The 26,354-nt window shown below is 38.9% G+C and overlaps 1 protein-coding gene across 7 annotated transcripts in view; it reads right to left on the bottom strand.

Annotated features, from left to right (window-relative positions):
• The window catches only part of cdc42bpab (CDC42 binding protein kinase alpha (DMPK-like) b), a 73,945-nt gene that overhangs the window by 33,757 nt on the left and 13,834 nt on the right, over window positions 1-26,354 (bottom strand). For all 7 annotated transcript variants that reach the window (XM_086061847.1, XM_086061848.1, XM_086061850.1 and 4 more), the window contains exons 2-5: window positions 10,056-10,147; window positions 5,435-5,518; window positions 4,495-4,590; window positions 3,671-3,819 (exon numbers count right to left, since the gene is read on the bottom strand). In XM_086061847.1, the coding sequence (XP_085917973.1) occupies window positions 3,671-3,819; window positions 4,495-4,590; window positions 5,435-5,518; window positions 10,056-10,147 (421 nt within the window). The remainder of the gene's footprint in view (window positions 1-3,670; window positions 3,820-4,494; window positions 4,591-5,434; window positions 5,519-10,055; window positions 10,148-26,354) is intronic.

Genomic DNA, 26,354 nt, shown 5'->3' with positions numbered 1-26,354 from the left:
TCAGATGGGATCAGACAGCAAAACACTCCCTCCTCAAGGGATGTGCCCGACTGACTCCACCCTCTACAACAAATACAGAAGGGGAAAAAAGTGTGATTCTCTCATGAGCGCATGGACATAAAATAGAGAGAGAAGGGAAGGGGAGGGGTTCAGGGTGAGTACATAGGGCGACGTATCAACACCACACCCACACACCTCTCATTCCCCATCATTACTGTCCCAAACAGTCCACAAGGGGACTTCAAGGATAACAGCATCATCCCTCCCACCTCCTGTTCCTTTTCCTTTCCTTCCACTCTTCCATGTCTGTTACTCCTACCAGCCCCCACAGCAAGCAGCCCCTAGATAACAACATACAATTAGTGGCTCCCCATTCACTTTCTTCATTCTCACATTTGTATCTATGTGAGAAACGTCAACTTCACGATTGGCCAAAACATGATCACATCAGTCTGAATTTACATCCACAGTTAAAAAAAATTCATGACACCTATTTGACATCAAACTAACCGCTCCCATTTGACAATACACTGAAACCTGACTTACTAGTGACCCAAATTAGCCGCCACTCAGCCGATTGCCGCCCAAACTTGCAAGCAATGATTTGAGTTACAAGTGCAATTCAGACCTTATGTTGCTCCATGAAGTGCGGGGGGGGTCAATTTAAATGGGGGGTCAATTTAAATGGAACCTCAGTTCACTAACAAATGTTTGGGACAAGTATTGCTTGGATTCAACAACCATGCTTCTTGACATCCACTCAGAATGTGCGCTGTGCTGTCTCTCTTTTTTCTGCTATAAATTATCTCTCCTATGGCTCCCAACAAAGTGAAAAGTGTAAGTGATTGAGCTATTGAGAAGATGAAGGTTTTGTAACAACCTCGGCTAAGGACAGGCAAACAGACTGCTACAGCAGAGCTCTACTGTGCATGGCAGGGAGAGAGGGTGAAATGAGCTACAAGGAGAAGGCGCTCTCGGCCACACCATTTAAAGGCACAACACATGAATGTGACCCATAACAAAAAAAAAAGTGACTTTTTTTAGGGTTTTGAAACAAATGAATGTAGTTCTCATTCATTTCAATGATGAGAATGGATAGGAAATTGAACTTGTGAGTCAAGGCACTACCGGTACTTTCATTCCAGTAAAGAGAGAGTAAGTGACAAGTGAAACTTGAAGAAAGGCCAGTACCAATCTGTCTCCAAATTGTACTGTAACGTGGTGGATTCTACTCTCTAACTCTAAAACAATGACAATCAGACAACATGATAATACCACCAGCTTCTCACAAAAGTTTCAAATCTGTGAGATGATAAGTGATCAAATTCCTGATGAGTGGGCACAGATCTGGAAATGGGTGGTGGGCTGGAGCATTCCACTTGGTGTTACTGGGGAACAAGCACTGCACTAATAGCTCAGTGAAACACTTGAAATTGTCTCCTATCAAATGTCCCATGCAGCTGTCACTCACTATAGGGCAGAGGTTTGCAATCCTCCAGTGTGAACTCAATCAAGAGATTTTCCTCTCAATATTTTTAAAGGCAAGATAATTTCATCATGTGATTTTTATTAGCATAGACATGATTCGCATGATTGTTGGCCAGTTAGGCACTAATGTTAGCTGCCTACCAGCACTACTGTGGCAAAGCACAAATAACATCACAAGACTTGTTTACACATTTTTATTGAAATTTTCATTTTCTTGAGTGACAGCCTCTTTTTGCAATGTCAGAGTTCCTTGTTACTGTACAAGTTGTACAAGTATTAAACAATACTTGAAACCTGAAACTTTGTTCAGGCTCACTCTATGCTAATATTGACAAGGATGACAGCCAACTTGGCAAGCACACGAAGAACATGTTAAAGTCCTTTCCAAGTCATTCTGTACATTGCACATTTTGTACAATAGGCATCTGCTTTAAAAGTGGGCCACACCCTCTAATGGTTTAAGTCAGTGATTCTCAACCAGTGTGTCATGGCACAATAATGTGCTGTGGGTATACCGTGGGTTATTATCCAATGTCAATTATTTTGACAAAAATGATTTATATTTTCTTAAAAAAAGAAAAAATACAATATAATCTCCTTAGAGCAAAACACAACTGACTTCAGCATTCAAGCCGCCTCTTCTTCCCTAGAAATTCAGATCGGGTCAAAGCTATAACAATTTCCATCACAGTACATGCTGGAACTGTTAATGCTGCACAAAGTTTTGTTTAAAGCTGTTACCAATCTGTGGGAAATTATTTTTTTATTTGAACATATTTTATTGAGGGCTTATTTTATATGTATTTCAACATTTTTCATTTAACTTATTACCAAACACCACAATGTAACATTATCCTATTTTTATCTTATTTTCAGATTTTGTACATTACAATTATTAGTAATAATAATAATAAAAACACAAATAAACAAAAAGCCAATTTAGCCTATGCATTTGTCCCCATGCTGTACCGAGAATGACACACAAAACATGACATCAAAGACAAGGCACGTGTCAAACAAATAATTGCAATGTTTGTGCGTCAATACACCCCTAACAGATATATACATTATACATATGTAGGTATAGTTTGCACGCACCATTTAAACAGACGTAGCAGAGCATTCTTGCAATATCGCAACCACAGGTACCGCGATTGTGCTTGAAAGAAGAACTTTCTTTTGACTGAGTTCCCAAATTGCCGATCTACACTGTTACCATCAGTGGCTCTAATTTCCCACCAGTCCCCCTCTTCTTTCTCTTCATTTGGCTTTTGAAAATAAACTGCTTTTGGAACAGAGCGGCGGCAGTAGCAGCAGCCGGCAGCGATGCATTCCGGCTGCAACATGTTTTGTTCTGTCCTTTACACAGTTTCAAGCCAAACCCTTTACCTCCTTTGGATAATTTGTAGAGCTAGTGTTTTGTCTCCCTAGATTTGATTCTCAAATCAAATAATCACTGCAGCTGGATAGTAAAACTATTGGTGATTAATAATTTTATTACAGCCGATGTAGCGCAGAAAGAAATAGGTACTAGGTAACACTTGGGTCCCACATGCAATAATGCGCACGTGATATGTTTTTGGAATATCATGAGGGAAGAAAACACCAGTAGGATTGACGGCTTAATTAAAAGAAAAATATTCATGAAAAGCTGTTCTTAATGTACATTTCTAATACAAAATAATTCTGCTAAACAGTAACACAGTTGTAAGATAAGTGTTGGCGATCTTGCACATCAACACCACTTTGAATGTAAGAGCAGTTTAATGTTTCTGTGCAAATATTTGATTTGAAATCTTTTGTTGGTTTTGTTGAATCATTAACTAGAAGCTAAAATGTTTTATGATATTAGCCAATTAATTTCAGACTTTTGTCAAGAGAGACACAGCTGCTGGTATCAGACTGTTTCATCTGTGTGGGACTTCTGACATTTCATGATGCATAACATTAAAAAATTCAAAATTTTCCTCTTTTCAGTGTAGTCACAAAACATGCAGTCTAAAAACTAACAATGCCGTTTTTAGTTTCTCATTGCTTACTGACAAACCGTGCAGAAACCTTGTTTCTCCTTTATTGACCTCAAGTTGCACGAGTATCAAGAAAAACAATAAAAAAAAACTTCTGATATGTAATGAGAGACATGGGGTTTCTTCCTGTGATACACAATGCACTAGCTCCTCACCTGTGAACGTAGTGAAGCTGGTGAATAGAGTCAATAGCAAGCACCATTTCAGCCACGTAGAATCTGGCCATATCCTCGGGCAGTCGGTCCTCGAATTTACTGAGCAACGTGAGCAGGTCACCGCCCACATAGTAGTCCATGACCAGGTACTAAAACAACATTAAAGGTTTGTTGTCTTAATTGCAGTGACAGAGAAGAACGATAGAAAAAGACAGTGTGCAGTATTGTTTGAGGGGGGCAACAATACATCTTCATTATGCGGAACATTATTTTTTGCAAGTAAAGCCACTCAACAGAGACAATACCCACCCTTCTCACCTATTACGAGAGAGAGGTTCAGAGGAAGTAAGTACATACATATAAATATGCATTTATTTTTTTCTATTATATGACTGGAAGGGCAGTACTGTCTGGTCTTAAGAGTCTGGGAGTGTCTCGGGCAAAGTATTTGTTGTGAGAATGTGGGAAAAGGAATGACAAGCAGTCCCGGCATTTGAACTCTGGGTCGCAGAGAGAAAGAGAGAGGACAGACGATAAGGTTAACTGGCAAATGATGGCTATAGTATCAAAATTGAAGGCTTGCAAGTCACACTCTTTTGGATTAATGTTACATTCATGTTAATTGACACTTGTGTAGCCTGATTTCCTCCAATTCTTAGTTATGTTTTGCTTTGCGGTAAGCGAATGAATGTGCAGGCCAGCAGCTGGCAGGTCAACTGTCATATTGATGAGATAGTATTGTGTTCTAAACATGGATTGCTGAGTGAACTGCTATACACTTGACACTTTAAACATGAAAGCAAAAAGTTCTTATTGTAGCCTACCAAATTGTTATCATCCTGAAAGGCATAGTGAAGGGTGGTAATCCACTGTGAGTCCCCATTTACCAACACGTCTCGCTCTTCTCGAAAGCATGCCGTCTAAAGAAAGACAAAATAGATTTGACAATTGACAAAAGGTGTCACAGAAAATAAGAACAGTATGAGTAAGCACCAAAAGGTCAAATACAACTTGTTCTGAGATGCTGGTCAACTGTTAACATTAGGGCTGGGCAATACATCTAATTAATTTGATTAATCGTCATTTTGAAAATCGAATCCTTGAGAATTTGCTGTAATTGTGGATGGGTGGTTTACGAGACATGTTTACAATAGCTACCAACTACTTAACTGTGGCAATTAAGCACAAACTATGAATTTTAAGTTTATGTTAAAACTGATTTAGAATCCGTATACATTATTGTTGTCTAAACATTTTGTACTTGAGTTATTTTCGAATAAATTAAACCTTTAAATAAACGTTTGTTAGGTTTATTAGATTACAATCGATTGAAATTGTAATCATCCTGAAAGACTGAAAAAAATAGAGATGTTATTTTTGGGCTATAATCGACCAGCCCGAGTTAACATAATGACATAAACAAAATAAAACCATTGATGAAATTTTGTACATTACAATTGAAAAGAGACTACTATGTCCGACTTCGACGTGTCATTGTTTGCACACTACACACAAACATGCAAGCTAGCTAGCATTGGTAACATTTCTGTTTTTGTTATGTGACGCATGAGCCTTGATGACTGAAGACCTAGAAATGTACGGAAGAAATTCATGAGAAAAACATGCAGGTTGTAGGTGTTGTGGAAACGTGCCAGTGTCTAAGCGTGAGAGCCTTATCTCATAGTGAAGAAAATAATCCACGTTCCCTCAATGCTAACAAAAACCCACTGATGCTCCCCTGGCAGTTGGCAACTTGACACTTACCTCTGCTCGCTTCAGCATCTCCCACTTGTTAAGAATCTTCATGGCGAAAACTTTGTCTGTATTTCTCACCTTCACGACTGCTACCTGTACACAGGAGTAGAAGTGATGATGAATACAAAGTTTATAATAACTGAATATACACATAGACATCCACCATTATCAAATCAAGGTTGGGTTTGTTATATCAAATTTCAGTTTGCATCTGTCTGAGGTATAAGTATAAGGGACATTAAGTGGATAAATGACAAAAATATGTGGTTTTTAATTTTTTATTTCAGTTTGCGTTTGTGTGAGGCATAAGTATAAGGGACATTAAGTGGATAAATCAAACAGTGAAAGAGAAAGTACGAGTTAGGAGACTTGAAATAGGATTAGGTTCGTGCCACCCAAAGTAAAAGTAAGCAGTCACTTAATCTCTAATCTTTTTTTGCTCCACAAACTCAATGGAGTAGTACAAATATGACAATGTGGGAGAAATGACAGTAAATGTCACATAGTAGGGAACGGCTGGCAAAGACGTGTGGGAGGGAAACAGCTGGATACGTAAATATGATTCATAATTCCAAGGAAAGTCTTGTCCACAGACATGAAACTGCAAACCAATCAACTGGGAATGGGAACATTTGTACAGATGCGATATTTGGAAGGAAGTTGCTGTAAACTACTGTTGACATGCACACAATGGAAAAAGATAACTTAGTAGAAACCGAAGGCTATTCCAGGTGGATCATTTCAAGCATTTGAAAAAGACTTCCTGCTCTTATTGAATGCACAAACATCTGTAAGATACCTTTTAGAAACTACAAACTAATTCAGAAGCTACTGGTGCTTTTTAGTTGCAATATATTGGTTTGTAATGTTAAAAAACAAAAAAACAAAAAAGTTTAACTGTATGGCAGAAAGGAACCAGAGTAAACACAGAAGAATTTGTGACACATACACACACATACACACGCTCACACAGAAACAAACAGAAGCCCATGCAACAGGGTCTGTAGTCTATTAAATGAGCTGGGGAATGTTGCTAATGCAATACAATGATAACATTCCTGCAGCGTTTGGATCCCTCCATAGAGTAAGGGAGGAAGAAGAGAGAAAGACAGGGGGAGAGCGCACAATTCTTGGCAACGCCTTGGTGTTTTTGTCTCCTCGTCACTTTACTTGCTTCTTGTTCTACCCCCAGCATTATCCATTTATCGTTTTTGTGTAGTGATTGACTCAAAATATACTTTAGGGCAGTTTGTTTACTTAATGAACCGAATGATACGCAGGTAGTCAGCAAATGTGTGTTTTATACATGAGTGAAAATTTCCTCAGGGTCTGTTGGCTGTGTACTCTTTTGGAAAAAAAACAATGGTGGGATGTTCATGCAAAGGCCTGACTTTGTATTGGAAAGAAACAACAACATGGCCCACAAAGACGCACACAACTTTTTCCAGCTACTTGAACAAAAGCCTGCAAGCTAAGGCAGCTCTCTTGCATCCCAGAGAGAACCTCAAGATTTTCTAACTTGATGTGGAGACCTTATATTTTTCATCTTTGACCAATTCTGTTGATTTTATTGCTGGCCGTTTTTTTAAAGTTTTTTTTGTAACTTCAGAGATTCCTGTAAATATAATTATTGATGAAGCTATGGCTGGGACATGCTAAAAACTCAAGGCAATGCACACAAATACACATAGATTTGGGCAATTAAATTTTTTTCTTTAGTTGTCAGCCTTAAATGTGTAATCAATTATTTTTAGCGCTCTCTCTGTAAAGATGCTGACGTAGTTCTTCAACTAAACAGCGCAGCTGCAAACACATAGAAGAAGCTAGTTTACAAAAGCAAAGTCACTGTTGACAATTTAGCGACTTTATTAAAGGGTAGGGTCAACCCAAAGATTTTCTTCACAATATATTGTATGTGGCCCAGCAACCCTACTAGTCTAAACACAGTATTCTGATTAATATTGTGGTTGTGGCTTATGAGTTAAGCAGCAAAATCCACCCGCTTTTACCCATCTTGCAGGACGCCATTTTGCCACTTGCAGGAAACTGAAAATGACATCCCAGTTGCTCGGCGCTCACGTGATGACCAATCACAGCTAAGGTTCAGAAAAGAAGTGAGCCCAGATTGGTCGTCATCTGAGCCCTGAGCAACTCTGATGTCATATTAAGTTGGCAATACCGTGTTTAGACTAGTGGGGCTGCATAGAACATATTATTGTTAAGAAAATTTTGAGGTTGACTTCCCCTTTCTTTGTCTTTTCTGACCCGCTCCAGCAACTTTTTCTAAAGCACCTATCAAGATGAAACCCCGCAGAGAAACAGACAACATAAGCAGAATCGTTCTCATATTTTTCTATATGACAAGAAAGAAGAAGCCGGGTGAAAGACAATCACAGTCAACTGTGCATATTGCCCAGTCATATGCAAGAAGTATTCTTTCTTTAGAACATTCAAAATAATATGTAGAACCACATTAGGGTGTTACGACACTATCCGGAATGTGTCTCATTATAGCTTTTAAGTTACTGGTGTATTGACAATGCAAAAAAAGTGAGTACTTTACAACATTACATCACATAAATCTACACTGTTGACAGTTACTGTGATGGCATGAAGGATGAGTGATGTGTCGAGAACGCCTAAGCCTAATCTTTTTTTATGACAACACACTCAGCACCAACTGGCCCATTAAAGTTGGTAGAGGGACAAGTGAGCCCAGTGGTTCGTTCATCAAATCAGCTCCACAACCACGTGTCCTCGAACCATCACTTGGAATGCTGTCTGTTAGCAAGCATAAGAGTGGAGGATCAAAATATCGTAACTTCAGACTGCTCTCGAGTCACCTTTCCAGACTTCAGTTTTGTCCCATTTTTCTATATCTGAGCGGCGGAGCCTGGTAATCTTAGTCTGATGCCACCAGTCCTGAAGCCTTATAATAACTTCTCTGTTCCTATATCCCTCATAAGGTCCATAATATGCTCATTTTTCATTAAGGTTCATGTGAGCGGATACTTGCTGTATCGTCATCTCTCTATTTGCATTAATCACTGCAATCCAAAAGTACATTAGTTTGATATTTAATGTTATGGAGCATACCCGAAAGAATTGGAATTTGACCAAAATGTTTTGGGAAAGGGGCCTCTTAAGTCATAAAACCGCAAGCGTTCTAACCGCTTCTGCGCATGAAACCACTCAAAACTTCTTCATACAATAATCGAAACCCTATGACATCACAATATCTCATTTATGGTCGTCGTTTGGAATCTTCCCTTGCCCACATGTCTACAAGTCTCTTAAATATAATCATTTTGATGTCACACAGGAAAAAAAAAAAACCTGTTTCTATTAGGTGACTACAAATGGTGCAGTAATGGAATAATCAAATTGGTCATTAAGTGGCCATGGCACCGCTGACATTGGAATGTTACCACAAGGTAGCACCTTTTCACTAGTCCCAATATAACCCTGAACACAATGCTGAAAAATACACACACAGGAGACACATGACTCATGCATTCACATTCCAGTACTAGCTGCACAGGCTCAAGTAAAAACATTAATGCATTGCATTGTATTGTAGCTACATGCTGATAGGTGTGTCCAAATGTATCTCCATCCATCAATCAATCACCTTATTTGCTAATTTACCATTCAGTTTGCCCACCATCAATCTTTAAAACGTGTTTTTTGTTTGTTTTTTAAAGCAGGCTTTCTTAAAATGTGTGACCGGTCAATTGTCTAGAGTCAAAAAGATGAAAGCTAGTTTTTCAAGCAGGCCCACAGTCTATTGGACAATTACCTGTTTGTTGTAGTAAATTTGTGCATTTTGCTTTTCTGCTTTAATACTAGTTATTTACAGTGTATGTTGCTATTATGGCTAATAAGGTGATGTAATTTAATTGTGCAAATTTGGATCCTAGGGTACTAACAAATGTTTAATTGTCTTGAGCTGAAAAAGTTTGAGAAACTATGCTTTGACTGACTTGGTTGGTGAAATAAGTTCTCAAGGTGACTGGTAAGAAATTGTCAATCAGTATGGAGTTACCTTTTGCTGAATATTGTTTTTATGCAAGAGTGCTGGCTGAAGGCCTCGATACCGGTCCTTACAACATTCCCCTGCTTTGACATAAATACCTGAAACCCACTGACAAGTATCTTCTAACCTACTTAGACACACACATACAAGCACAAAATGAAATAAGTGGTATTTAGTGGCTAGTTTCACTGGTACTGTAATCCTGTGAAGTGATAAATGTGAAATTTCCTTTCACAAGTGGAGTCATGCTTAAGCAGCAGTCTAGTACCACAAGCTGCTGCTGGAATGCAAAAGAAAGCAGCCCAATATCAGACTTGTTTGTTTAAGGTATAACATAATTGTATTTTACTTAAGTATTGTTTTAGGATCATATTGCAAAAATCTGTGCTGCAAGGAACATTTTGACATATTGCCAGTCAAAGCAGACATGTAGACAAATAAACCACGTTGGATTTGACATGAGAAAAGAGCAGCTTCAAACTGAACCCATGATGACATCTGTTTCCTCAACAAAAGAGAAAACCCTAATTACAGGTTGTGGTGGTAGACTGTTGCAAGGTGGCGTTGAGTGCAGAAAAACAAAAGGAACATTACCTCTCCAAAAGCTCCTCGTCCAATCACTTTGAGGATTTCAAAGTCTTCTTTGTGCAGCCGCATCTGCTTCACTTTGGATGTAAAGGGTTTGGCTGTAAGGAAGAAGAAAAGGAGTAAAGTTAAGTTCATTCAAATATATATCAGGTGATTTCTACAAGACTCCACGTGTAACCCATAGATTGACAACAAACGAGTTATTGATCAGAAATCAGATTCCATTTATAATTTAAAAGAAGCACACGTAAAAGAGACCTTGGTTCTAATCTTGTGCCAGTTCATTGTGATTTATTGCAGCATTTAAATGACAGGGGTCACATGTACTTGCAAACAGCTAATTTGACTAAGAGGCAGCAGGTTGGTGTTCTCCACAATATGTACACAATCAACATTATTTCGTTTAACAGGAACAATATATCATACTTTCAAAGACTTAGCACTACAGCCAAAAGGTAAGTAGCAGAAAATTACAGGCAACCATATATGGATGTATAAACCTATCAAATCAGGAAAATCACACTTCCAATAGATAATGTTTGTTATTGCTCAAACACTACAAGGATGTGTCCACGCCCTCTACACTTGTGTGTCTGTATGGGTGTGAGCCACGATTTTATAAAAACCACTAGTGTTCCGGAAAATGACATTTTCACACTGTGAAAGGGGGGAAACGCCTTTGGTAAAACTAAACTAACACATAAGGTCAGCAAGTGCTCACTCTTTAGTGGAGCCATGAGGGGCTGACATAGTCGGCTGCTATGACTTGTGGCGGCCGTGGCTCAGGGTGTAGAGACGGTCGTTCAGTAACCAGAAGGTCGGCTGTTCGATCCCCGCTCTCCTAAAGTTATGTGTTGTTGTGTCCTTGGGCAAGACACTTCACACACATTGCCTCCAGTACTACTCACACTGGTGTCTGTAAGGTGCGAATGACTGGTGGTGGTCGGAAGGGCCGTAGGCGCACACTGGATGCCACGCTTACGTCAGCCTGCCCCAAGGCAGCTGTGGCTACTTAAAAGTAGCTTACCGCCATCACAGTGTGAATATGTGAGTGCATGAATAATGGATATATTCCACTGTAAAGCGTCTTTGAGTGTCTAGAAAAGCGCTATACAAATTTGATGCATTATTATTATTATCATCATCACTACTACATACACACTGCATCCTGTGTAACTGGCCATGTCGTTCAATTATGTTATAAACAGTAGGGGGGGGGGGGGGGGGGTCAAGTCAGTTGCGTTCAGTTTTTTAGTGAAAAGAACACATGTAGAGCGCATAATGATTCAAAGTTGTACCGTATCAGTATTGTAGAAGGTGACAAAAAAAGTTACATTACATTTCCACATTAGAAAAACAACAACAACATACTAACAACAATGGCCTTTAAAAAAAAAAAAAGGACTGTGAAAATAATTAACTATTAAACTAAAATCATAGAGACAGGCACACTCAGGACTAAATTGAGCATGTAAAATTTGCATCACTGCTGAAAAGTTAGTACAGTATTTTTAAATACTGCATAAAACCTGAGAAGCATTTTCTCATGGACCATTTCACCAAAAAAAAGAAAAAAAGGATCCTGATGGGATTCTACATGGGAATTAACCGAAATGTTTAAGTGAGAACACTGTTTTGCCAACAAACAAAGAAACATCACAAGGCTAAATAGTAAAAAATATTATTACAGTAATTGTTTTGTGGTTAGTGGTGATTTCTCAGCCTGCTTTCTGCAGCACCATCGCATCATGTTCAAATTCAACAGGGCCGCTGCAAAGACTCAAATCCATCATGAACAAAATGTATATATGCTTCCCATTAGATTCACATTTGGCTGTGTGTGGAAAAACTTGTAAAAATCATGATGGAATATATGTGATAAAACAAAATGAATTATGGAAAATAACATGGTTCTGTGAATTCAGATACAGGGAGTCCTCGAGTTGCGGCCGAGTTCCGTTCCTAGGCTGGCTATGTAACCCGAATTTCGACTTAAGTCGGATTTCACCGTTAAAGTCAATATTTACATCAAAATACGTTGTACAGTACTTTTAAAAAACACAAGCCAACCAATACTTTGTGATTCCACGCAGACATTCATTGCTGACGGACAGCAGAGCGGAGCTAATTCTAATTTAAACACGGAAATGTGACGCCCCTGATGGCAAGTTGATCTGCTCGATGGACGTCCGTTGCTGTAGGTAACAACAACACAACTTTAAATAACTTTCAAATTGCGTGATAACTGTGGGAAATTAACAAATAAGAACGTGCTACGGACAAGGCACGGGTGCCGTAAAGTCGAAACGATGAAGGTCGCGTACGACGTAACTCAGGACTCGTATAAGCACACACTTTCTTCTTAGCTTTGCGGCTGAGGTAATACAGTGGTCCCTTGCTACTTCGCAGTTCACTTATCGCAGATTTGTATTTGGGTACAAAATTCATACCTTATGTGTAGTGTTGTTCCGATACCGGTATCGGGAGAGGCCCCGATACTGCACTAAAACAGTGGTATCGGCATCGGCAAGTACTAACAAGTAACATGCCGATAACATTATTTCCAACGCTAATATAGGACTTTGGATGCAGCATCTTGTGTCTTGCTCATGCACGACATTCACTGATGTCTGACATGCTCACTGCATGCCGAGCCAAGATATCCTTTTGGCCCTTGAATGCTCTGAACTAATGGCAGGGCAGCTTTTTCATGTTGGAAAAAATAAATAAAAAATAGTCGGTACAGTAGGGCTGGGCAATACATCGAATTAATTTGACATGTCGTCATTTAAAAAATCGAATCGTTGAAAATGGTCTAAATCGTGAAATCGTCTTTTGGATAATTAAAAGCCGTTGTTCTTATCTTGTCTGACATTCAAATGTTTTTTGTGGCTGAATACTGGATGGGTGCTTTACAAGACATGTTTACAATAACTACCAACTACTTAATTGTGACATTTAAGAAAAAACTATGAATGTTAAGTCCATGTCAAAACTAATTTAAAATCAGTATACATTATTGTTGTCTGAACATTTTGCACAGGAATTATTTTTGAATAAATGAAACCTTTAAATAAATGTTTGTTGGGTTTATTAGATTAAAATCTTAATTATCCTGAATGTCTGTAAAAATCGAGATTTTATTTTTTGGGTTATATCGCCCAGCCCTACGGTACGGTATCGGCCCATACCGCAAAAGTGGGTATCGGAATCGTTATCGGGGGCCAAAAAACTGTATCACACTAACTATGGGCTTAATCTTGGGTTGTACCTCGCTATTTCGTGTTTTTTCCCCCAAGACTATTAAAATTGGTACTGAACAGTGTGCGCTTTTACACAAAGGCAAGGCATCTAGCAATTACACAACTAAAATGTCTGACATCAGTGCCAGCGTTTGATGTGACTACTACAATATTCATGGGATGACTTTGTCCCTACCATTCCACATCCACCTGGAAAAAGCCTGCTTTTACAAACAAAGTGCAAATGAGAATGAAGTAAAAAAAAATAATACAAAGTCCAAAGAGAACATTACCACCACCTAAAGGTCTGGAGTGTAAGTATAAATCTGCTAACTCAAGTGAAAGGGACGTCCTGCCAGCTGTCCATTGTGAATTAGAATTTAAAAAAAGAAAATACTTGATTTATTATCACAATACACATCAAAATACAAATGTTTGTTTTTTGGCAGACATTCTTGTTCTCCAGCTGATGTCATTTTATTTACTAATACATCTGTCAAAGCTCCACTTATTTGATTCCAGTAACAAATTAATGAAACCCCTGCAAAGTGTAAATAAAGCACAACATTTCGGCCCCTCGAGGCACCCTATATTAGCATGGGTCATTGGGGACAGCCGTATCAATAAAGGCTAGAAGACAACATCAATTATTCAGCTCTGAGCACATGGGTTATACATGTTTACTGCCTCATTCCCATCATCCGGAAGGTCATGAAGACAAATCTCAGCTACGTCTATGACCTTTAACATTGCTGCTGCTACCTTCCTCGTTGTCATCCTTATACCTAAAGTTATTTTTTTATTTAACCATTAGGACCATAACCATCATAACCACCAGGGCCATCATATCTCACACGCCAGCTTCTTTCTCTTACAAGGTAGTGCTCGTCAGGGTGGAAGGAATAAAAGTGTTCACTTCTGATCTAACTCTTCATTAAAATGAATTTTCAGGCACAAAGTAAAGGTAATGGAGCAAGGCAGAGGCACACATGATTAGTAGCTGTCTGCTGAGTCAGGAGCCACATGAGACTTCTTTCATCTCTGAGCCCACAGGTCCTAGCCACAACAAAGCACACATGCAAATATGTGCACATCCACCCAATAATATCTATCTAGTTCCCCACATCAAAACCAGATGAATGCTGAGCTGTTGTCTCCCTGGTTTTCTAAGAAATTCCATAGCCATCCAGGCCAATGTTAAAAAAATGCTTGACAGAAGAAAAAAAGGGACATCATTTGAACAAAAAGTGGTTTACGCGTCCACTAACAACCTGTTTTAATGGCATGCAATTTATTATTGGAATTTGTCTTAAGGGTGTAGGTAAGGTCATACACACTCACTGGCTGTATTCAATAAGCGATGAACTAACCCACATTTACGCAACAATCAATGTGTCTGCTTCCCCGCCACTGAATCGAACACGCTGTGCTCTTTTTACCATAAAACAAGCAAATACTATCCATTTTTGTCATCCATCTTAACTCACTACCAAAATACACAGGTAGACCCAAACATAGCAACAGTTGCTACGACAAGGTGTGGCATGAACCCGTGGCAATGATTGGGAAAGTGTCAATCCAAGCACTGAGCATGACTGAAGCTCTTTGTTTGCAAGAGGTTTTGCAATGACTACACAGCTGGTGAGTCAAGATTGGAAAAAGATGACATGTCAGTCACAAGTAGTTTAATGTATTGCACTACATGGGAAAGCGTGCATATGTAGGGCTACATTTGCAATCTACACTGTGAAAAATACGCAGGCATGTTTGGCCACAGGAGCCAGTGAAACTGGAAAAACGTGAGTGACGCCAAACGTATCCATGTAGCTAAGTAGTAGTGCTGTAAAGCAAAAATCCAGACCACTTATCTGGACCATCTATCCTTATCACAAGGGCCATTTTCTGTACAGTTTCAGGCAAGTGTGTTTATTTAGCTCAAATGGCACACTTATGAGGCATTTCAGTACATTTGGCAGGCTTGGCTTAAGTTGGCATGTCAGCGTGACTGATGTTTCATTCGTCTACAGCACAGCAGGCAAGCTCAGAGTAGAGCGGTCAAAATGAACACATGTATGGACATGCTTTTGTATGTAATTGTTGGCTGTTTTCTATGTGCTGGGCTGGTTCCGTAAATCACTTTGAGCTGTGTGTAAAGGTGTGTAAGCAATGAAACATTTATTTTCCACCCTCATTTAAAGGTTAACACATTGTTTCCTCCTCATACGTCATTAAAGGTTCAATTGTTTAAAGAGTATTTTTAATGTATTAATATTATACTTGTTAACAACGGCTAATACTTGCATGGAAAATGACACTGGAAACAATTTAATTAATTCAACTGACTTCAATGGGAAGTTAACCTTCGAGTTAGCACTGAATGTTTTAGATGCAAAACACCCCCTTAAAAGCTGCATTGTTATGTTAGAGTGAGCCTTTTGTTTCATGTTCATGTTTCTGTTCTCTAAGGCAAGTCACACTCACTGTTTCAGTCAATATTTAAGAAGAAGAAAAACACACACAGGCATGAACCTCAGAGCCAGAAGCTAAAGCTAGTAGTTTGTAAAATAGCACTGTATATAGAATACCACTTTGATAGTTCAGAATTCAGCCACATCATCAACATAAAAGTAAGTACATCATGTTTAAAATGCAAGCTTTGATCCATTACTCATTGAACAAAAAAACACAAGTATGACGATTAAACAAGCATTCAACCTTGCCAATTGCCAATATTTTTGTTTGCTATAAAATGCAAGCTTTGATCCATTACTCATTGAACAAAAAAACAAAACAAAAAAACACAAGTATGACGATTAAACAAGCATTCAACCTTGCCAATTGCCAATATTTTTGTTTGCTAGACTTCCACTTGTGTCTACTAGTGGTGTGCTCAATAAAAAAAATTATATATATAATTTAAAAAATCGATACGTGAATATTGTTGCGAGTCTCTTTACAATACACATATCAATACATTGATATCAGAATCGATATTAGACATTCATTCAACAGGAAGCAATGCTAACATTAGAACAAGAAAAAAAAATCCAGCATAATACAAATTTGATTTGTATACACGTATGATGACTGTTTCATAAAAAATATTTGTAAGTAATATCAAATATTATCAGGATACAGATCGCCTTGAAAGTCATGTTGGGATACACGTGGATCACAATATGATACGCATTGTATTAATGTCTACTGTGTTCTCATTTTTAGATCATTACAGGAACAAATGTATCCGTTTGAAAAATTATTGAACATTTAAAAGTAACGTTTCTTTATCCAAAAATCTAAATTTTAATTTGCAAGTAATTCCCCTCATTTGTGGGCCTATGTTGTAGTAGAATATTCTATTTAAAAATAAAAAATTCTGAAAGGAAACTCAAGTATTGTATATTTGTGTGTGTACTGTGTCGGGTTCTTTGTCAAGAACTGGCGAGAATTGTTTGATACACATCATCATCAATCCAATAACCAATACTGCTAAAAGAAAAAAAGCAGAAGGGAGGAATTAGTGGTCTAATGAACTCCTCTGGAAGGACAAACATGACGATGATGTCTGCTCCTTGTCTGCGGTTAAGGAACTCTCAAACTACAACATAACATGATTGTGGGATGATAGCATACAGTAGTGGGAGAACATAAGGAAAGCGCAGACAATGCAGTGAAGGACTGGAAAAGCAGTCAGGTTCAACTTGGAACAGAACACAATACCGGACAGTGCAGAGTGACGAGCCAGTGAGACCAGTCAGCAGTTGAGCCAGTTACAGTAAGTGTCAGTCCAACCCTTACAACCGCACCAGACTCCACTTCCATAGTGGGATGGAGGGACATCTGGAAGTCATCACGGATATTATTTACAACCACAGTGAGGTAACGACACAAAAATGCAGTTTTCAAGAGAGATGGGGGGAAAAAGAGAGATGGAAAGAGAGAGTGACTTTTAAGGATTAGACAAAGAGTAGAGGAAGAAACCTGTGGATGGCCTTCGTCTGAACGTGACAGGACCGCTGGAAGGAAGAGAACTCATAAGCTAGTATTCCTAGGTGGAAAAAAAACCTGCGCAACTGTCATAAAAATGAGCAATTAGTTCTCCAAAAGATCATAACGAGTACACAGCCTTGGCAACAAGACGGATTTCACTGAGTAACACAGCTCATCTTCCTCCTGCTTACTGCTGTCAAGTCCAAGAAAACAATCTTTAAATATTCCAAGAATTTTCTGTATTGAGCATGGAAATCAGAACCCCTCAAATTCAAACAGATATATACCAGCTGTTTTCCTGTGGGGTCACGGCCAGCAAGGCTGTCCATTTAATTTCCCTCTTATTCACCAGAAACATCTGAGTCAATTCAAGCTAGCTCCAACAACTTCAGTATCGTGTTCCTGCACGCTCTCCTCCCAAAATGAGCTGGTTGTCCCATTGTCCCTCACACTAAGCTTAGCAGGCGATACACAGTCAACACACAACAAAAAAAAAGTTTCAACCACACCATATCATAATAATAATGTAAATTCATTGTATGCTATGGTATTCCAAACTCCTTTCCTGATAATACCTTAAGTGAGGTCCTTCGCATTTCAAGGTCACCAAGAAGAAAATACAAATGCAATTCTTAAAGAGCAAGTGACTCTGCACGCCAGGCTTCCTTGAGCTACAGCATATGTGTGCAAGTAGCCCAAACCCAAACAGTAAATTGCCTCAAATATAGATGAAAATAAAATGGAAGCAGGCCACTTTGTCAAAGCCAGTGGTTATCCCAATAGATGTGTGTGTGGGGGGCATCACCAACCCAAATGAAAGGTGTCTAGCTCTCTAGTAAATGACAGTTGTGAGATCACTACAGGTCCAGAGTCAGACAGCAGCCCAACTCCCAGTTTGCGATGCTAAACATTAGGTACTAAAGCATTGTTAACCACCGGAAATAAGTGAAGGGCAAAATAGGCATCACTAGAACACTGGCAAATGCTCTCATCACCTCTAAAAAAAACACACAAAAATAACACACAAAAAACAACTCAAGTTCTCCAGTGAAGTTTCCACCACCTCTCCATTGTAAATTGTATTTCACTAAATTCATTTCAACTATTTTGTGGGAGAAATTAAGTGCTTGGTGTCACACTTTACACTTCTGTAAATGCGAATACAGTATGTTCATGTAAGTGCACTTAATAAAACACCCTCCGAGCTTTCGAGTGAACGTGTTCGACCCAAAGTGCAAACAAGTTGATTTATGCAATTCTGTGTCAACATGCCCTCCCAATATGTGTAGATAAGGTGAGAACGTCAGGAGCGTTCCAGGATATGTTACACCAAGACGGGTTGGATTTCTGTATACTGTAGTCTGAAAATATAGGAAACTGATAATAAAAACTACCTGCTCCGGTGGTGATGGTGATTAAACCAGGAATTAAGGATTTTAAATTAAGGAATAGTCAAAACAGCTATTTGCTCTACTATTTAGCTTTGCTATCGAGACATTAGTACAACTATTGGGTCATTTAAACCAATAATCGACCACTTTGATTATCACTATTGTGCATATTTTTATGTTTGTTCTGTTACCATAAACTATGTTTACATGCCATCAATTTAAAGTCATAACTCTGGATTCTGAAATATTCTGAATAATAAATTTACATACGTGAGCGGACACAGTTACTACTGTATACATTGAATTTTGAATACCCTGATGTGAACGGCGGCACACAGAATAGGGCTAAACCAGGGGTCTTATTCGGGTTTTTAAAAACCAGAATAAGAGCATATTCGGGATTGTGCATCTGTTGCATGGCCTTTCAAACCCCAAAGGGTTATTGCCTGCATGTAAAAGTAGTCAGTGAAGCATGTGCAAACATACGCCACCTCTAAGAACCTGACAGGTGTGCACACCCACTTTTTCATGCAGTGCATATAAAAATGCCCATATCCAGAGTACTCTAAAATATTCCTAGTAAATTTTACCATTTTTTAAATACAAATGAAACTGGCAAACTATGCAAAACCATTTAATCTCAAAGGTTTGCTGGTGACACCGGTGGAACAGTAAGTGACAGTTGGATGACTCATATGTCAAAGTATTGAGCCAGTCGAAACATTTTCTCCCGCAGTCCCAGGAACAAGTGACTTTGTGGCAGCGTCTAAGCCTGACACAAAGAGCCAGGAATACCAGGCAGTACGAATGCTCTGTAACCCAGACAACATTTTCCAAAGCTGTGTGGTTTTACAACAACAAAAAGTTGGCACATTATACGCACAAGAATGTAGGAATACCGTGGCACCTTGTTAACTTCCAGATAGAAGCCCTTAATAAATTTTAACAGTGGGCAAATTAAAGTCAACAATCAGCAGTATACATCCAATCCATGTTCAAACAGCAACATGTCACAACATCCTGACAGATATTACATCACAAGCTTCCAAAAGCCTTTTCTGGGCACATGACCGTTATTCTCCAGCTGATGGGTAAGGGGGGGTTACTATGTTACAGCGCTCTGTGCCTCAAGTGGTGCGGCCCAGCAAGGACTTTGCACCATTTAAGGGTTTGAGTCCCATCGGGTCCACCCGTTACTATAAATGGATTCACCCATTTGTATAAGAGCATCCACAAGTCTTTTGTTATGACCTTTGAGTCAAGAGGGAATGAGATGCTATGATAACATTACCAGGTGGTCATTCATAGTCTGGAAGAGGATAAAGTAAAAGGGCAGAAAAGATCTTGATGAATCCTTCTATAGTTTTTCCTGCATATAAAATTAGGAGGCGACCGCCTCAATCATATTCAGAGCCCGAGAAGCTCTGACATCAGAAAACCATTGTCACCACTGTGATTTTTAACTCCATCTGTGATATTACACCACGCCATTGGAAGTCACTCAAATTGTATGTCTCAATACACAAATTGTTTGATTTTTCTAAGGTGAAGACACATCTTTGCAGCTGATTAAAAAAGTGACGCACTTGCACATTGATGGGCTAGGCAAAGAGGCATTGGGCAATAAGAAATGCATGAGAATAAAATGAAAAATAGGACGTTGAAATGTTCTCTCTATGACTTTGAAATTATTTGGTGTATTGTGTGTTTAGTTTACAGTAAACTCCAACTGGGGTGTCAATAAACACCTTAAAGTGCACTCAGGGAGGACAGAAGAAGACATCACACGCCTGCTTCTGCAAGCAACGCAGGGGGATTAAGGGTGCTTTCACAATGCAGGAATTTGCATAAACACTCTGTGCTTTTAATTTTTCATCAATTATTTTATGACCGTAGGAAGTCAAAATCAAGATCAGGATTAATTACCTGGCCCTACTGTGACCATACAATTACACCACCAATATAGGTGCTCATGCTAAAGTATTTTCACTAGTGCTGTCAAACTTAATGCGTTAACTGATTAATTAATCACAAAAAAATTATCACATTAATCATCAATTAACGCAAATAAATCGCACTATTAATTTTGACCACAGATTATCCTTTAGCGTGACAGCGAATGGCTACGTTTAAGGTAGCACGGGTTGTGTTTGAGCAATAAACATAAGTACATGAATCAAAGTAAAGCATTTAATAAATGTTTGCGTATCACATTTAGAATATTTATTCATATGAAAATATTGGGTTCATTTTTTTCCATTTTAAATTATGCAAGAAATAAACTAATTAGAAAAAGATGAGGATGAGCGTGTGCAGTGGATCAAAAAATATTGAAGACTTCATCATAACATTAAATGTAAAAATAATTAACACAAACTTCTCTTCAAATTTGGCGGGGGAAAAATGTTGATAAAAGGCCTTTTTTATTAATGGATTAATCGTGATTAATCAAAATTCTAAGATGTGATTAATCTAATTAAAAATGTAATCGTTTGTGAGAATGTTGATAAAAACTAAAGATTGAAAATATATTGTTTTACTTATAATTAGTATTGTTCCAATACTGGTATCGGCAGAGGCGCCGATTGCATTAAAATAGTGGTATCGGTGAGTATTAACAAGTAACATGCCGATACCATTAATTCTGATGCTAATATAGGACTTTGGATGCAGCATCTTGTGTCTTGCTCATGCAAGACATTTAATGTTGTGTGACATGTTCACTGCATGCCGAGCTAAGATATCCTATTGGCCCTTGAATGCGCTGAACCAATGGCAGGACAGCTTTTTTATGTTGAGAAAAAAAAAACCTTAGGTATTGGTATGGTATCGGCATTGGCCGATATAGCAAAGCTGGTTATCGGAGTCGGTATCTGGGGCTAAAAAACGGTATCGGAACAACACTACTCATAATGGCCAAATTTTCTATAGGCGATATCACACAAAAACATTCACCGAAAAGGCCATTTTCCCCCAATGCAAAAAAAACCACATTTTCTCCAGAAACCATCATCCGCTTTTGCAAATTCTTGCAGCGTTGTACTCAGGTTGAAGTGGCCATTCTTACCAGACTTAGCATTTTGACAAACTGACATTTTTTTGGGAAATCTTGTCACCTTGCTAATAAATGGGCAAAAACATGATTCTTAATTCTTAATGGGCAAACTATTCAGCGAGAGCCTGCATGGGTAAAACGGGTAGAAAAACACAAGCCTGATCCATTTAGGATGGATGCACTACTATAAACTGTGAGAACAAACAAGCGTCTGGCACAGTAGCAGGCAGAGACCGAGATAACAGGTAGGAGACAAGTGACCTCATAGATAAGTAGATTGAGTTTGCGTGGGAGGATACAATGTGACCCGTGTTGCCATCTCGGTGAACGTGTAGACGCTGCCCCTCTCAACAGGCAAACTGCAATCCCGACGGCTACATGTCAAGATAGCATGCCAACTTTCACCCACAACAGGCTCGACTGCCACACCTGTGCCTTCTCATTTTGTAATGCGACTGCATGTTTTTTCACATGTTTATAGGTCAAAGAGGCAGGGTGCAGTTGCAATTCTGCAAAAGGTTTCTGTCCATGCAACAAAACTCAAACATGATCATTAACTTTAGGTAGGTAAAAATGGGTTTGCAGCTACGCCCAATAGGCATCAATGTCTCCCGCATATCACAAGAGGACTAAAGTAGTTACGTAATGTCATCACCATTTGATGAATGTAGGTGCAGCACATAAATAACATATCAAGTCAACTTGGCTAAATGTCTATTGCTGTTTGTTAGTAGGATTACACAACTGCAGTATCGTTCAAGTGTGAAGATGTCTGGTATTGGCAGCCTCCACGAGTAACTGATACCTTAAAATAAAGACAGTATTGGCACTGTATGACAAATACAATGAAGACGCACGCTCTTCCAGGAAAGTGCATGAGCACAAAATGGAGTGATCACTGCTCACGCGAGTCAAACATCATAGCTGCTGCCCATTGAAAACTTCAGCTGTGATGCACAGATTGCCAACTGTACTTCTGGTTTATTGATTAGCCGAGGCTTACAAATATTTTATTTTGAAAAATGGGCGGATTCTCTACGTTTACGACGGACTCTTGACGCATGTCTCAAGATGCTAATTATCTCAGTCGCGTAGCGCTGATGCTAATCGACAAGTTAGCAAAATGAGTATGAAAATAAAAAAATATGACATATTTGGAAAGTTTCACGTCGAAAAGGCCCAGTGATGAGACAACACAGGAGCATATGACCAAGAAAAAAAAAAGAAAGGTGCATGGACTTGGTGATTCCCACGCATGATGGCCCACTCTGCGGTGAGCGGCTCTTAATTTAGCGTTATGGTGAGTGAGTTACTCATGGACTTTAGATTTGTTCTGGGGTGCCTTGTTGTGTTTTCGCATTTAAGGAGAGCGCTGCTAATGTAGTTACATAAAAACGTGGCTTCACATTTATTGTTATATCTACAAAATACGCCACGTTTTGTGTTGCTCGCATCATTGTTGTTACCCTTGTTATGCTGTTTGGGCTGCTAGTACAGGTACATAAAAATACATAGTGGATTTGCGTTTGTTGTAGCATTTTATTAATCCCCCCTCCAAAAACCCACTGGGTTGTCGGTCCAAGAAAGTTGTGGACTTGTATGAACCGGTCCGTGGTGGAAAAAAGGTTGGGGAACACTGATCTAGAATGTTCAGGTGGCCCTGTTCCACATGGTAAATGATCTGGTGTAATGCTGCGTTAAGAAGATCAAGCTGGAAACGAAGGAAGAGGCAAAGAGTGACTATATAGTGTCTGTGAAATGCAACTCACTCACACATTTTGGTAATACACACCACCTCAAAAAAGAGAACTTTTTCTGAAAGTATGCAAGAACAGGAATTCTGCTCAAGAGAGAATGGTTGAACAGATTGTCAGGCGGTGCAAGAGAGTTTCACGGAGTGCATCCAGACAATGCGAGTGATTCAGGCTGGAGGAGGAAGGATGCGAGCTATCAGATCAACAGCATGTGAGACTTCAAGTCAATGAGCACCATTGAGCTAGAGGATGGATGCACGGTGCTGAAACCGGTGTCAACGGTGCTCTCGTCCAGCTAACAGTCCTCAAGTCATGCATATTCACTTTGAAAGATGGAGAAGTCAGGATTGCCAGCAAGAGAAAAATGACACAAATGCAGCAGTGTACTTTTATAAATAGGCCTTAAAATAGATCAGATGACTAACAGATTTAGCGCTGCACCACAAGCCAAGGTCGGCACACTGTGTCAGCTATCAGGCAGCAATGTGGTCTGAGAACAAAGAATAGTAAATCACAACATAAAGTCCGATCCTCAGTGTCTGTTTAATAATGTTTAGTTATAAAGAGAAACTACATTAAGGACAGCATGTCCCTTGGCAATACTTAATTTTGATCATCACAGAATAACAGAGCTTTGTCCATATAGTGGCTAAATGGTCTCAAAATACAACCACTGACTTCTACAATTAAAAAACATTGTGAGAAACGTATAATAATTTCTTGTAAGATAAAAAAAAAATCTGACAGATGCATTCACTGAGACAAAAGACATGCTTGTCCGGTACACCCACCAATCAAGGACCCCAACTGTTAACACCCAAGTAAAGCATAACAAGTAAGCATCATGACAATCTAGGTGTTCCTTTTGGTATTACTGATAGGACACCTGCAGGGTCAGTTGACTGTAACTGGCGAGAATTCATGCACGAGTCTTTCACACGCTAATTGGATTTATATGCACACGTTAAAAACAAATATGATAGCACGTGCTGTCTAACTGGTGCATGGCCCACACAGGCAAACCCAGGGACATACTTGGCAGTCACTAGGCAAAACTGGGATATAACAGCGTGGGAGGGAGGGATAGGAGCACGAGACAAGAGGGCAGAGGGTAGCATGAGGAGATGACAAACAGGAAATAGGCAAGAGAATTAATCTAAAACAGGAGAGCGAGCGGAAATGCTCGATTATAACAATTCAGCAATAGCTGGAGCGCAGCATTTAAAGAATGCACCAGTGAATGGAAGCCGATTGACCGTCATTGACCACCACAGTGAAATCCACAATGAGGGTAGAGGCAGACAGACAGAAAGACACACAGAATGAGAAAGGAGGGGCGAGTAGGGTACTGGTTGACAAAGAGGTCGATCTGGCCCCTTCCAAACAGCTGCTATGCTCCCGAACATTGCACCTCAGCTCCAAATTCCACAAGCAGTCCAGCATTGGGGGCTGCGGACTGAGTCAGCGCTTTTTACACACACAACTGAGCCCTCTGCTCAAAGCAGCCGGGAGATGCGCAGCAAACACAGAAAGATATAAAGCACCACATCCAGCGGTTTAAAACCTTTACCTCTTGCAGAACCCCAATACAAAACCAGGTTACACACTTGCATCAGTAAGCTATTTTGATTAACCAATTAAGGCCTAGAGCGCATGCCAAAACATACCTCATACTTTAGAATTACCCCCGAAAACTTCAGAAAAACTTATGATAAAAAAAAAATAATAATAACATGATTATTCTTTGATTCCAAAACTTACTATTTATTCAAGTATCAAAGCTCAACTCGACATACAGTATAACAGTGAAAGGATAAAGCAGAAAATGTATTAGTAACAAAGTAAAATAAGAATATAATAAAATAATAACAATTAAAAACTGACTACATTTTTCTGAGCTTTTCCTGCTGTACACGTTTTGGTCTCTAAAAGGCAGTGTGGTGCAGTGCATGCAAGTGTATCCACAATAAGAAGGGCAGAAGAAAGTTGGCTTGAACTTTATTAATGCAGCTTCTTTTTAAAAGGGCCGTTAGAATATATGCCTGTAAGTAATGTTGTATTATCTATGTTTATGTGTTGCTACAGTAGGACTTTAAATATACAATGTGTGCATTTATATTTGCTGTATCTTTAGTTTAACAGTAAACTCCAACTAAGGCATAATTTAACAGCTTACACTACGCTCCAAGAGGGCAGGGGTTCCATAAATATACATCACATGCTTCGGCAAATTAATCGGGGGGTTATTCACGATTATCATGTTTTTATTAGGGGTGTCAAATTAGTGCGTTATTTGTGAGTTCATTTAAAGTTCCTTAAACGGCACAAATTTTTTTCAATGCGCGATTAATGACTGCCCTTTACTTAGAAAGCCTGTACTGGGGCAATTCCAGGTGCAATGCAGCAGACACGTCCACGTCAAAATTTAGCAGTAATAAAGTTAATAATAATGCATATATTTGTGGAGTCAAGTTGTATTTTACAATTTTAAAAATGTGCAGAATTTGACAAATTACTTAATGTTTAAGATTAGAAAGAAAGAAGAAAAATTTACCGAGCTGTCACCAACGTTTTACAAATGCAATAATGCCATCTAGTTGCAGAAAAAATAACCTCAACACATATCAATATCACATTCGTTTCTTACAATACAGTTCATATTTTTAATTTTAACTCGATTTTATGAATTAGTATGAAATTACTGTATCAATGACAAAGACGCAGCCATATTACTATTAGTTTTTTTTTATCCACTTTTGACAAGAGTATGAAACTTGAAAACAATATTTTATTGTACATTTAGAACAGATATAAAATGTGTGATTAATCGTGAATTAACTATTGAAGTCAGGCGGTTAATTACGATTAAAAAA

The sequence above is a fragment of the Leptonotus elevatus genome, chromosome 18, assembly GCF_054856555.1.
Source record: "Leptonotus elevatus isolate MCC_2025b chromosome 18, RoL_Lele_1.0, whole genome shotgun sequence".
NCBI classification, from domain to species: domain Eukaryota; kingdom Metazoa; phylum Chordata; class Actinopteri; order Syngnathiformes; family Syngnathidae; genus Leptonotus; species Leptonotus elevatus.
This window is presented reverse-complemented; position numbering and strand designations above follow the sequence as displayed.